At 35.3% G+C, this 14,020-nt stretch overlaps 1 protein-coding gene across 1 annotated transcript in view; it reads right to left on the bottom strand.

The window, feature by feature from the left end:
* Window positions 1-28: 28 nt before the first annotated feature.
* LOC107566934 (thrombospondin type-1 domain-containing protein 7A-like) overlaps window positions 29-14,020 on the bottom strand; it is an 83,930-nt gene continuing 69,938 nt past the window's right edge. The window contains exons 24-27 of the mRNA XM_016252511.1: window positions 9,257-9,339; window positions 5,473-5,686; window positions 4,909-4,996; window positions 29-1,463 (exon numbers count right to left, since the gene is read on the bottom strand). Coding sequence (XP_016107997.1) covers window positions 1,376-1,463; window positions 4,909-4,996; window positions 5,473-5,686; window positions 9,257-9,339 — 473 coding nt within the window. The 3' untranslated portion in view covers window positions 29-1,375. The remainder of the gene's footprint in view (window positions 1,464-4,908; window positions 4,997-5,472; window positions 5,687-9,256; window positions 9,340-14,020) is intronic.

Genomic DNA, 14,020 nt, shown 5'->3' with positions numbered 1-14,020 from the left:
AAAATATTTTTTTTTTAATAGTCCTCTATTATTTATATTAGAAATCACCATGTCAGGTTTTATTTTGTAATAATAACCAGCTCACTGTACATCATCCCTTACGTAATGTCTCAGCACAAACCACAGCATTTCTTCATTCTAATGAATGAGCTGAGATTTGTTCAACCTCAAATCAGGTTCGGAATAGGTAATAATAATGTCAAACGAATGCTTCCACAAGTAATCATTCAATATCAGAGTATTGGTTTTTCAGAATCTAGCTGATATGAAAAGGCATGCTGTTATTGTGTTAGACAGTCACGTTATATAAACTGCAAACAGAACTGGTTCACACAGACACAGTAGGATCAGTAAATCAAACAGCATACTGTTAAAAGCGCTCCAATTATGAACACAGAGCCCTTGGAATCAGAGACGAAAGACTGCAACACATGGAAAACTCTAAGGTGAAAAGAACCATTGAATCATACACAAGTCAATCAGGCAAAGAAAGCAAACACATGGCTGATTGCAACTGTACATACAACAAGGGGGGGGGTTTGGAGTCCACAAAAAACTTTTCAACAGCCCCTTTATCACAAACAGGAGGTAACCAGTAAACAAGTATGTATAAACAAACACCAGTGAGTTCCATCAGAAGAAAAAGGGCTACTTTTGTTCTCTCTCGCTCTCTTTTTAAAAAAAAAGAAACGTGTCTAGCACAAGACTGTACATCATCTTGTTTTGCGAGAGGCAGTTTTCTATGGCAATGCTATAAGTAAATGTTCATGCTGCACTAATATAGTGCAAAATAGAGCCTGGATACAGAAAGGGGGAAAGGCAGGCCAGAGTTTCTATAGGGGGCGCTAGAGAGCCCATTCAATCTGCAGTCTTTTATCCTTCTGATCACACAATATTGAGCGTTTCGGGGCTGAAAATGCTATTGTGTATTTAGTTTGTCTGAACATGCGACCTCCCAACAGCCACAGACAATGTACATATTGCAGGACTAAACAGGAGACGGGTATATTTTGTGCTTTCTCAGCAAAAAAACTTCCCAATTTCAAAAAAGCTCCTGCAACTTTCCTCCTGAAAGACTAAAGTCTATGTTACAGAAAGATGTCGATGGCAGAGAGGTGAAGGCAGACTTCCTGAAGAAGATTTTTGAAGATTTTATGAAGGCTCTCGTGAAATAAAGTCAAAAAACTTGAACGTAAAAAAAGGAGGGGGGAGAAACATTATATAAACCCAGATCGAGTCTCTCTCTCTGAGGTTCCATTAGCGTCTTATAAAAAGCAGTCGGTGAGTTTGCGCGAGTCTCCTTGTTTGAGGCTTGTACCGATGGCCGACTGTGAAAGGAGGCGAGTATCTGTAGTATGAAGCAAACGTGGTTAAGCTACATGTCAGCATCGCCGTCGTAAGCCAGCGTCAGAGGCTTGAGTCTGTTGTTCATCTGTCTTCTCTGGGGCTTCTTTGGCTTTTTGCTGTGGAAAAAATAATAGCTATTATTACAAAGCAACTACATGTTACTTCAACAGATGCAATAAGATAGCAAGCTTGTTTACCTGCACATATGAACTAAATCTATATTTGAAAAGCTCTGACCTATTACTGTACATCTAATGTTGTATAACAGAGCATTAAATCTGTCACCTTTATATCGATTGCATCTGTTTATTCATGTTTTATCATTTTGCTATATCGAAATGCCTCACATTTGTGTTTTTCCAAGGCATTTTATGTTGTTAGATGTCCATGCACTGCTGCTGGTTGCCATGCATTAGCAAAGGCCTTTTTATCATGCAATAGATGAATCTAACGTAGCTTATCCCAATATAATATTACACACATCATCACTGTAATTTTAGTATCACTGAGATATTATTAAAGCGCTTATTCATATTTTAAATGAGTTCTAATATTTTCTTTTTAAAGTTTTAGTAATTTTCTGGTGTTTGTCATTTTTATTATTATAATTTTTTTATATATATATAGTCACTTTATTTCAATTTCAGTTTTAGTTATTTTAGTACATCAAGTTAAATTAAATTAAAATGATACATGTTTCGCTGGCAAATAAGTAAAATCCGTTTTAAAATATGTATTTAATTTTATTTACATTTCAAGTAATGGAAATGTTTATACATTAAATGTTTAAACATTTTAATATGTTAAACATTTATATAATAACCCTGTACTGCACATTTGTCATTTAAGTGTGCAGTGTATTATTTTGCAACTTTTAATTAAATATTTAACTAGATAAGGCATGAAGACAGATGTTAAAAGTGGTCAGAAGTGATTATTAATTATTATGTTTAGTAATCGGCTGCCATGCTAACTTTTACAGGAAGCATAGCTTTAGCAGTGGAGAGAACAGGGAAGCAGCCAGCAGCACGTCCCAGCCCACTAAACTCTACAAACCAAACTTACCTTAGTGAGTACTATGACACAGAGATAGGGACACATGTGAATACAACATCCTCTAAACCTCAGGGTCATTTTAGCTCAAAAGTCAACTATTATCAGAATAACTTATATAGAGAGAGAGAGAGAGAGAGAGAGAGAGAGAGAGAGAGAGATATGGTCAACATCAAGGAATATATCAGTATTTTGCATCACAGAGAAAAATTATGAGTGTTCATTGATGATGATGATGATGATGATGATGATGGTTATGTTAGACCTGACCATGAGGGGGCAGTGTGGGAAAAGAAACGGGTTACAATATTTGCCTAATGTATATTCAAACATTTCTTTGAACATATTAGCCTATTTGTATAGATACACTGCAAAAATCCTATTCTTAATGTATTTTCTAAATAATAACAATCTTTATTTTCCAGTTACAACAGTGCATTATGATGTGATTTAAGAGAATAAATTAAATACTGTATATATATGATGAAATTATAAATATGTCACATAATGCTGAATTTTATTTTCTGTATCATTTCATTTCAAGGTGTATTTCATTTCATATTTCATGAGGCTTTTCATTTTAAGGCACATTTAATATTATTTTACACAATATTTATTTATGCTCACATTTCATTGTATTTTTTTATTTATTTATTGGAACATTCTATGACATACGTGACCCTGGATTACAAAACCAGTCATAAGGGTCAATTTTTAAAAAATTGAGATTTATACATCATATACATCTGAAAGCTGAATAAATAAGCTTTCCATTGATGTATGGTTTGTTAGGATAGGACAATATTTGGCCGAGATACAACTATTTGAAAATCTGGAATCTGAGGGTGCAAAAGAAAAAAAATATTGAAAAAAAAATTGCCTTTAAAGTTGTCCAAATGAAGTTCTTAGCAATGCATATTACTAATCAAAAATTAAGTTTTGATATATTTAATGGTAGGAAATTTACAAAATATCTTCATGGAACATGATCTTTATACTTAGTGTACTAATGATTTTTGGCATAAAAGAAAAATCGATAATTTTGACCCATGCAGTGTATTTTTGACCATTGCTACAAAAATAGCATGCTTATGACTGATTTTGTGGTCCAGGGTCACATTTTTAATAATTTCATTACATATGTAATTTAGTCTGTTAAAATGCTCCATGATGCATTAGAGGTTTTACAGTGAATGTGTCTTGAATAGAAGTGTATTTTGTCTGCACTAACAGATTTATTTCCATTTGTTTTAAGTATAGAGTTTTAAGATAACAACAATCACTGTTTCTCAGATAAATGTATATTGTTTTATTGACTTTTTTAATGAGGCATAAATAAAAAAAGACTCATTAAACATTTGTTAAAAGAATAGTTCACCCAAAAAATAAAAAATAAAAAATGAGTTATCTTTTACTCACCCTCATGTTGTTCCAAACCTGTATAAGTTTCTTTCTTATATTGAACACAAGCGAAGATATTTTGAAGAATTCTGGTAATCAACAATTTTTGGTCACCATTGACTTCCATAGTAGGGAAAGAAATACTATGGAAGTCAATGGGGACCATCAGCTGTTTGATTAGCAGTATTCTTCAAAATATCTTCTTATACAAGAAGGAAACTTATACAGGTTTGGAACAACATAAGGGTGAGTAAATGATACAATTACAATTTTTGGGTGAACTATCCCTTTAAGAAGTTATTTTTTAGCAGTGTATATAAAGCTAGACTACTAAACTCCAGTAGATCTACCTGCTCACCTCCACCAAACAGCTCCATGTGATTGGTCAGAAAGGCACATGTGACAGTGAGAAGGCATAGGTGATGGACATGATTGGCCACAGGACAAGGCCATGAGGGAAGGGACTGAGCTGAGAGCTCTAGTTGAACTGAGTCTCAATGCGCTGACAGTCAGGGCAGGTATATATCATCTCTTGGTCGTTGGGTCCGACCCAAACCACAGAGGTAATGGAAGGGTCCGGGCTCGGAGGAGAGCGCCGGGCCAGCACACAAAAACTGATAGATATGAAGGGGTTGGGGATACAAATGAGAAGTGAGATAAATGGAAAAAGAAAGAAAAAAAAAATCTTAATCAGTATTTTTGTCTTGTCTTATAGGAAAAATGTGTAAAAATCGTTAAAATAAATTTCATTTACTCAACTTTTAGAGAATGTATTTTAAATTAAGTTTTTTTTTCTTATCTAACAATATTTATGGAGGTTTAAGCTTAAAAATTATTTAATTAATAATCATTTAAAATATAATCCCTTAAACGTGTTACTTCAAGTAAGGTTTTAATATGAACGTTTTATTTTATCTTATACATTTTTTCAATATTTTTGGTGGGAAACAAGACAAAAGTATTGATTAGGAAAATGAAGTGAAGCAGTCAAGTTGAAAGCAACTTACATGGGTTAACATAAATAAATGATAAAAAAGATGGATAGAATAAAGCAGATTTATGGAATGAACAAAATATCTCGTTTGCTGTTATAACAAATGTTCTTACCAGGCTAAGTAAGTCATAGAGACAATGAACACTAGCAGTACAAAAGCTCCAGCTGCCACACCATACACCCAGGTCTTCAGTTTGCCATCTGTGCAGATACACACACACATCAACACAAGTACACACCGCTGTACCTCAGATGTTCAGAACCAAGACAACACGCAAAGCACTGCCATTCTGTTCTACCTGTTTGGAACACCCTTCCTGTTTGGACCTTCATTTATAACTGTGGCCTCTGAAAGTATTTGCTTGGACAAAATTACAAAATTTCAATCTAAATAAAATGCAAACGTGCATAAAATGTTGTGATATTATACTTATATATTACAAATAAACCTATTCACTTTTAATTCAGACATTTGTGCCTAAATACATTTCATGCCCACTGTATATGTTTTTAACATTTATTTAGCAAAGCAAGTCTTATTATACACAAAAAGGGTTAAAGATGGTTAGCAGTAGTTAGTGTGAAAATATTAGTCTTGATGTTTAATATAAATGCATGTGAACATGTCTCTAATGTCGTCTGCAACCACTCAGAGTTATATCAAGTCATAAACTCACCGGGTCCGAAGGGCTGGAGGAACCAGGTGCGTCCGGAGCGGCCTGGCAGGTTGGCGGTGGGCTCAGTGGGGTTGAGGGCTCGGATCGTCTTCACGTCAGCCTTACTGTCTCCTGCGGTGGGGATCTCAAGCACCGGTATGACCGTGCACTGGTCCAGCACTCCATCAGAAGTCATCACCTCGGTGTAACCCTCCTCGCAGCCGCATACACCAGCCTGCAGGGGGAGACATTGCACCAGTTGAATCGGGTATGGTTTACCACAGACAATCAGCATACACAATTAAACATTGGAAATTAAACGAATGTATTATTATTATTATTATTAAATAAATTCATATTTTTATTTACCAAGGAAGCATTAAATGGTTACACTTTATTTTAAGGTGTTCTTGTTGCAGTGTAATTATACATTTAAGTACTGAGTAATATTAATTAACTACATGTACTTACTATATGGTTAGGTTTAGGATTAGAGTTTGGTTTAGGGTTACTTGCATGTAATTATGCATAATTAATTGTTATTATAATAGTAAGTACATGTAACGTGTAACAAGGACACCCTAAAATAAAGTGTTACCCATTAAATTGATCAAAAACGATAGTAGAGACATGTATAATGTTACAAAAGATTTCCATTTCAAATAAATGCTGTTTTTTTTTAACTTTCTATATATCAAGGATTTCAAAAATATTGAGCAGCACAACTGTTTTCAACATTGATAATAATAAGAAATGTTTCTTGACCACCAAATCAGCAGCATGTGAAAAAAAAGCTGCAGAAAATACAGCTTTGCCATCACAGGAATAAATGACATTTTAAAATATATTCAAATAGAAAACAATTATTTTAAATAGTAATATTTCAAAATATTGCTGTTTTTATTGCATTTTTGATATAAAAAGGTAGCCTTGGTGAGCAAAAGAGACTTTTTTTTCCAAAACCATTAAAAATTGTACCCCTTTATCCACTTTTGAACAGTAGTGTACTTAAAATAAATGAAAAATACATTTTAAAAATTATATTTTTTAATAAAGTTATTCAGAAATGGACAAGCCATTTAAACAGGGATTCATAATATATCAGTGACTATATCAATATACACAATTAACATGTTTATTTGATATTAGAGGCACACTATCAGAACTTATTTTTTAATCAGGACTTATTATTATTAAATTGTTTTGTCTATTTGTCTATCAATGGCATGTTAAAATGTTTCAACATGTAATTTTACTTGAAGCATGTGGTCATTTCTCGGCCAGAATAAATTGCAAAATAAGTTGATGCTGTCAGTTTAAAGTGTGGCTAGGTGAAATAAAATCACTCAGCAGAAAATCACTCATACCAGTTGTTAAAAACACAGACAGCTTTCTATTTGCGGCATTCCCTCAGCTTCTAAACAGCTGCTAATTAAATTCACTTTCCGTCTCCTGTGACCATCGCTTAGCTTTCTCTCTACCAGTGTCACAATGTTCTTTCTTTCTGCTAACATCTCTGTTAAATGCTAAAAATATTTCTGCAGATCAAATATACTTTTCGTGTTAGGTGTGCTATTTTAGTGCTTTCTTTGTTCTGAAAAACATCAAGATCATGTGAATCCTGAAGGCTATGAGAGCATGTTTGAGTGTGGGTGTTGATAAGATACATCCCAGCACGTGTTCTTCCACTGACGAGACATTTGGATCTCCACGAGCATCACCGTTCTGCAGACCTGAGTGCTTGTGTGCAAAATATATGTGGAGAAACCCCCAGGTTCCTGCTGTCTGCAGGGAGTCTCTTATTCCCACTGCAATCTTGGGAGGATAATCAGCCCACACGTAAACACAGCCCTTGTCAGATCTATGCGATCACGGGAAAACCAGAATGCACTGGGGCATTTGCATCTATAAAGACGTGCACAGAAGAGAAGGTCTGGATGTAGCACAGAAACGGATATGAATACTGTCGGTTTCTTCCTATAGTAGAGGGATTCACTACACAGCAGGAGACCCGATTCAGACATGCTCACAATCTGCATTTGCATATAACATTCAGTTCATATGCAATGGGGGAAATCACACGCTGCAGGAAAAATGTGGTAGCTCACAATGAATGTTTACATTTCATGTAGGATTATCTTCGAACGAACGAACAAACATACATACATACGTACATACATACATACATACACACATATACTCTCTCTCTCTCTCTCTCTATACATATATACTGTATATATAGGGGAGAGTGTGGACAAAATGTTTCCAGGCAATTTTAAATATTTTTTGACATGTGATCATATACAGTAAGCCAGAAGCATTCCCCATTTCTATCTGGCTGTGAGGAAAAGAAACACACATAAAGTGAGTCCATAAAGTGAGAACATAGTGTAAGTGATTAGTGTATAGTGCACCATTTGAGACAAGTTTCTAGACAAGTTTTAAAAACAAATGTTCTCAAATAACTGTTTTATTGTTAATTGGAAATTACAATAATATTTGAAAGAAATTAAATTATATTACATTAAAGAAGTTAAATTAAGTAAAACAAAGTTGCAGAGGAGATTATAAAATAAAATAAAAAGGTTGACAAATAAATGGTAGTTCTATTCATTTTAACTCTGCTATTTTCTTGTAGAAAAGAGATTATTACATTTATTTATAAATAATTTGTTCTAATAACAGTTTTACAAACAATGTTTGGAAATATTACCTAAAATATAATAATAATAATAATAATAATAATTACAATAGGGTTTCAGCACTACGTGCTTGAACCCCTAATAATAATAATAGTAATAATAATAATAATAATAAGACATTAAAGAAAATGATTAAGAAAGTTGCAAAAGAGTAAAAGTAAAATAAAGAGTAGCTCTATTCATTTGAACTCCATTTTTACTTGTATGGCATACAACATACACAAACTACCACATCTTACCACACTCAAACTGTACGTCTACACTCTTAAAAATAAAGGTGCTTCACGATGCCATAGCAGAACCTTTTTGTCTTAATGGTTCCATAAAGAACCTTTAACATCTGAAGAACCTTTCTGTTTCACAAAAGGTTCTTTGTGGCGAAAGAAGGTTCTTCAGATTACAAAAACGCAAGAAAGAGATGGTTCTTTAAAGAACCTTTGACTGAATGGTTCTTTGTGGAACCAAAAATGGTTCTTCTATGGCATCACTTGAAGAACCTTTTGAAGCACCTTTATTTTTAAGAGTGTATATACTTATGACACTATATCTTGATCATTTATTTAAAGGATTTTACAAATCAAAGGCATATGCAAGCATTAACACATTCAAACACACCAACCACTCCAAAACAGTGCTGCCATCCAGAATAATATAAAGCTCTCAACTGATAGTGACTTATCTTCCCTAAGGTGTTTTATTTGGCCTGTACTGATCTCTACAGCACTAGCAGTGTTACTGCTTTTAATATCCTCTGACATTGGTCACAGAGCTTGATAAAGTCCATGCATAAGGCTAACACTGTTATTTTTCATCAGAAAAAGACTGAACAGTAAAGTGGCTTTAATAGTTTCCATCTAAGCTTATTAAGATGGTATCTGTTGATAAGCGAATAGCAAATCTCGCTATTATAGCCGGTGCAGCTTGGTTCTCATGTTATAGCATTTCCCATTATACATTCCAGGACTCTCTCCCTCTCCTCTGGAGGAAGTCTAATCCTGCTGTATTGAATATCCATGCAACCCTGTTTACAGTCTGCCTGCATCCCTACATCCCAGCATCCCACCTCAGCAGAAGTCCACACATAAACATGCACACATACTAACCTCAGTGCAGTAGGAGCGAGGTTTGACGCAGGCTGGGTCACATGATCTGTCAGACACCGGCTCGCTTGTCAACGGGCATCCACCTGCAGGCAAAGAGTTCAAAGTTTTATATAAACATTGTTTAATGACATTGTCACACTCACACACACAAACACATGCCCATTTTCAGCTACGGCATTGACCTGGAGGCAGGAGGCATCAAAGACTCTGCATTCTGTTGCTCTCCCACATTCATCCTCTTTTCTTCTCTCTTTGGTAATGCTAAACAGTGCCAGACATGCTTTACTCCAATTTAAATCAGGCTTAAAACCTCTCGTGTTATGATATTACTGCTGTGTTAACTGATATGCATGCAATTAAAACTCAACTAGATTTGTACATTTTCTGGGGGAAAAAATGGACAGAAAACCTTCCTAGTATTTGGAAAAGCAAGGGTTTTCATAATTTTTTTATGCCATGGACTCCTCAAATATGATGATCCCTTTCTGAAAAACCCCTTCCTAGAATATGTTAGCCAATTTACAGTGTGAAAAATAAAATAAAATAAATAAATATGTAAAATATCCAGAAAAATAGTTCATAGTAAGATGTTATCTATTAAACAACATGTATTTTTTCTACCCACCATTAGTGCTGTTAGATGTGGAAATCTATATTATAGTGTGACTTTTTATCTCATAATTTTTTCACATGTCATAATTATGGCTTTTTATCTTATAATTTTGACTTCTTTTGTCAATTTTGACAATTGAAATGCTGTCATAATTATGACTTAGTATCTAAAATGTTTATCTCATAATTATGATTTTATGTCAGAACTATGAATTAACAAAATATTGGGCTTTTTTTTTTTCTTATGCAGTGGACATGGGCTTTCATAGTTAGACGTACAATTTAAGAATATATTAAATATTTAATATATCTGTATTCACAATTTAATTTAATTTTATTTTATTTTACATTTTCTGAACCCTTGTTCCTTACTTTGTGGACCCTAGGGGTCCCTGGACCCTGTTGCAAGGTATTCTGAGTGTTTTCTAGGTCATTACTAGGATGTTCTGGATGGTTGCTAAGGTGTTCTGAGGGGTTACTAGGGCATTTGTACGTAATTTCTAGCCCATTCTCGGTCTATATATACTGTTCCCTAGATATTCAGACTTGGGCTACTCCAACGTAAATCCATGGGATTTTTGCCCGTTTTATCGTCAGCCAACACAATTAAAAATGATCCTCTTCTTGGGTCGCCTATGTGTACAATCTCAACATCCTTTCGCTCACTTTCCATCTTCCTTTCTACAAATCGCAGCCTGTGGGAATCCACGGTATCTATAAAAGCACTGAAATGGGCAGCCGGCGGCCAGTGCAGGGGTGTTATTTTCTCTAAGCTGGGATGAATCAATACATCCAATCAACAATGAGAGCAGTGAAATAGAACTGCTCCCTAACGCCGGAACCACCCTTGACTGCCGCTGCCAGATACCATGACAATTGTTAAGGCCACAACCAGCACTAGATGTGTCATTTGTGTCCAGTGTAAATCAGAAAGCTGCTTACTGGGTGATACTTGGAAAATTGGAAATGCGTTTTCTCTTTGTGTGTTTTGATGTAAAAATTCATCATTAGCAATACGATAAAGCTATTGTCGTGTTAAAAGATCTCTTCTTTATAGGTGCACTATAAACTGTAAGCATCTGCAGAAACATGTTTACCAATTAGCAGCCTGTATGAATATTCATACTTCTGCACACCTTATTAATATAACTCATGAATATGCATAAACAGGGACCTGGTTGCTGTAGAGGTTTTGATTACAGCCTTAGAAGTTTTGCTGCCCTGTTCTGCCAACCACAAGTGACCAGACTCGTGTGTGCCATCTGGAACGAGGTCAGTTTGGACAGTTTGACATAGAGGACAAATAAACATTTGAAAATCACAGGGATTGATTCCAAGTCGCATTAATATGGCATACAAAACTCAATTAAATCTCATATTGCAATGCATTTATGATGTTCCACAGCAGAGTGTGAGGGGCATACTTCTGTTCCCGTGCATTTCCACGCCTGCACCAAAACAAGGAGAGACGCAGAAGTACACACACACATACACATTAACATGGGAGGACAGCTGGAATAATGGTGAATGGGATTAAATGTGGGTGACACATTGTCATGGATTAAAAGCTTATTTCCATAAAGTATATACAAATGTATAAGAGGAGACAGCGAACACTTCAGCCTTTCCTGACAGGAAATGACAGCATAGGACGTCAACTTTATCTCAAACCACAGTCTGTCATCAAACACTCTCTGAGGAGAGAATATTGACGCTTCTGTCATAGTGATGGTTTCATTTTTTTTCTCTGAATATCAAAAACAGATACAGAGTGGCTTATCTCTGCTTCTACAATTTGTCCACCTGGGGATGCACCATTATTTTCTGCCCTCCTATATACAGTATAAAAATTAAATCCAAATATTAATTCATAAAACTTCTTCCCCTGGTTTCACAGACAAGGCTTAAGCTAGTCCTGGACTAAAATGCATGTTTGAGCGGTTTTAACTGAAAGTAACTTGCACTGACATGTCTTAAAATATGTCACTGCCACTGTTTTGTCTCAAGATGCACACCAGCAATGTTTTTTTCTACTTAAATGTCCAAATTGAACTAAGGTCTAACCCTGGCTTAGGCTAAGCCCTGTCTTTGAAACCGGGCCCTTATGTATTAATTCAAAATATTTTATTTGATTCTATTTTATTTTATTTCTTTTAATATAATTTAATTTCAAACACACCTGTGACATTCAATCCATCAGAGCGCTGGCACCAGACTTGTCGAGACGAGCCTTTCCATGGACCGATCATCCATTTGTACTCATAACACTGGCCCTCTTAAACACATAAAACAGTATTAACAGTGATACATTCAAAAAAATAAATACATAATGAAAACTATAATAATGTTTGTTTTTTTTACAATTTTGTAAACTCATTTTTACAGTGAAACTGTATTGTCTTCCATAAACGCATAGATTTTTGGCTCACCTGTACATGGTCTGGCTTCCCATTCCTGTTCTGGACACTGAAGAAGGTTCTCAGGTTCCTGGGCTAGAACGGCACGAGAACGCACCTGCACCGAACCAAATCCCAGATCGTCCCCGCTGATACAGCTCAGCTGACACAGGCTCCACACAGCCCATTCTGTAAGGTAACACTCACCTGACAAATACATAAACACCTCTGTCAGAAAACTCATGGGTAATTGATATTGGCATTTGCAAAGGTAGTTTGAAAATGTTATGTATTTACTTACTTTTTGTCATTCTGCTAATCGCAAAATTTAAATGTAAACTTTTTTTATTCTAATTATAGATGTAAAATACGTCACAGCTATAAATGTGAATTTTGCTGAAAAATGATATAAAATGGTGCTGAGAGTTCTACAGTGTTACTGGTAGCTGAAGGCATAATTAAATTCACCAAAATGTTTAATAAACAAATAAACTTTGCAAGTGACAAAGTTTCAACTCTGCAGAAGTCCTTGGGGATTTATGAGGAGCTCCAGGCACATAGTCTGTGTGGGCCTAGTGATTCATTAATAGATTTAATCTAAAACCCTAAAGAATTAAAAAAGTTTTTGCATTGTCAACCTACAGGGTCTAACAATAACAAATTCCACTTGCAGACTTTCTTTTTCTTTGTCAGGGATATTAAGACTTTTTTTTTTTGTGATCTCAGGGTGTTTTTTCAACAGAAGTAGGTCAGTCTGTCCCGTTGTAATAGCAGTCCTGATTTGTGAATATTTCCCAGAGTATTAATTATTCATAAAGTTGTCATTCCATAAAGCCCTAATCCTATGATGGTGATTATCAGAGCACGTGCGCAGCGGAACGCCAGAGACAGATGTGACACCTGAGTTCACAGAGTACACTCGAGTCTGTGTGTGAATAGCTGATGAAGTTACACAACACTGGGATGAATATTCAAATGCACAAAGGGTGCATCATCGTCATTTAAGAAACATTTGTGTGAAAAAAGAGATCGGAACAGGAAAAAATAGGGAAGACAGAGGGAGCACAGCGGTAGGTCCCAGATGGAGGTTTATAGAACGGGGCGAGACGGGATGTGTGCCAGGGAGCTACGCTTCAACAATAAAGAATGAATGATGGGGTCAAAGGTCAGAGCAAGTGAAGAACTGTGCAACTTTAAAAAAAAAAGTCACAACTACACTGTGGGCAAAGCATCATGTAACTCACACTACCACAACACAAATCTGCACTGACATGTGCGGGTGTGTTGTTACTGTCACTGTCCCCTAATAAATCCTCAATCACGACTCTCTACTACTGCCACAATGGACATGTCAAAATGTTGTCTTACTATCTGTCACTCACTTGCTGAAATAAAAAGCTTTCAAAAGCCTGTCTGAAAAATAAAAAAAATAAAAAAATATATATATATATATATATTTTTTTTTTTTTGTTTCCATCCATTTCCTGTGAAATTACAGTACTATAATGGACAACAAGCCATGAAGTTTAATTCTCCAGCTTGTATGAGGTAATACAGCAAGATATATGAGGGCGTTGAGTCATAGCTGTGATATCCCAGTGAATATTTCACAGAGTGTCTCATAAAAGATGCCTTGTAAATGTGCCAGAGTAGGTCTGACCAATTTAAAAGTGAGCTAACTGCTAGAGAGAGGAACACAAGATTGTGATTTTTCAAAGTATAAAGGCCAATTTATACTGCTTGATTTTTTTTTTTT

The sequence above is a fragment of the Sinocyclocheilus grahami genome, unplaced genomic scaffold (genome assembly GCF_001515645.1).
Source record: "Sinocyclocheilus grahami isolate Dianchi unplaced genomic scaffold, SAMN03320097.WGS_v1.1 scaffold1115.1, whole genome shotgun sequence".
NCBI lineage: Eukaryota > Metazoa > Chordata > Actinopteri > Cypriniformes > Cyprinidae > Sinocyclocheilus > Sinocyclocheilus grahami.
Note: the sequence above shows the minus strand (reverse complement) of the source record. Positions and strands in the feature narration are given on the sequence as shown.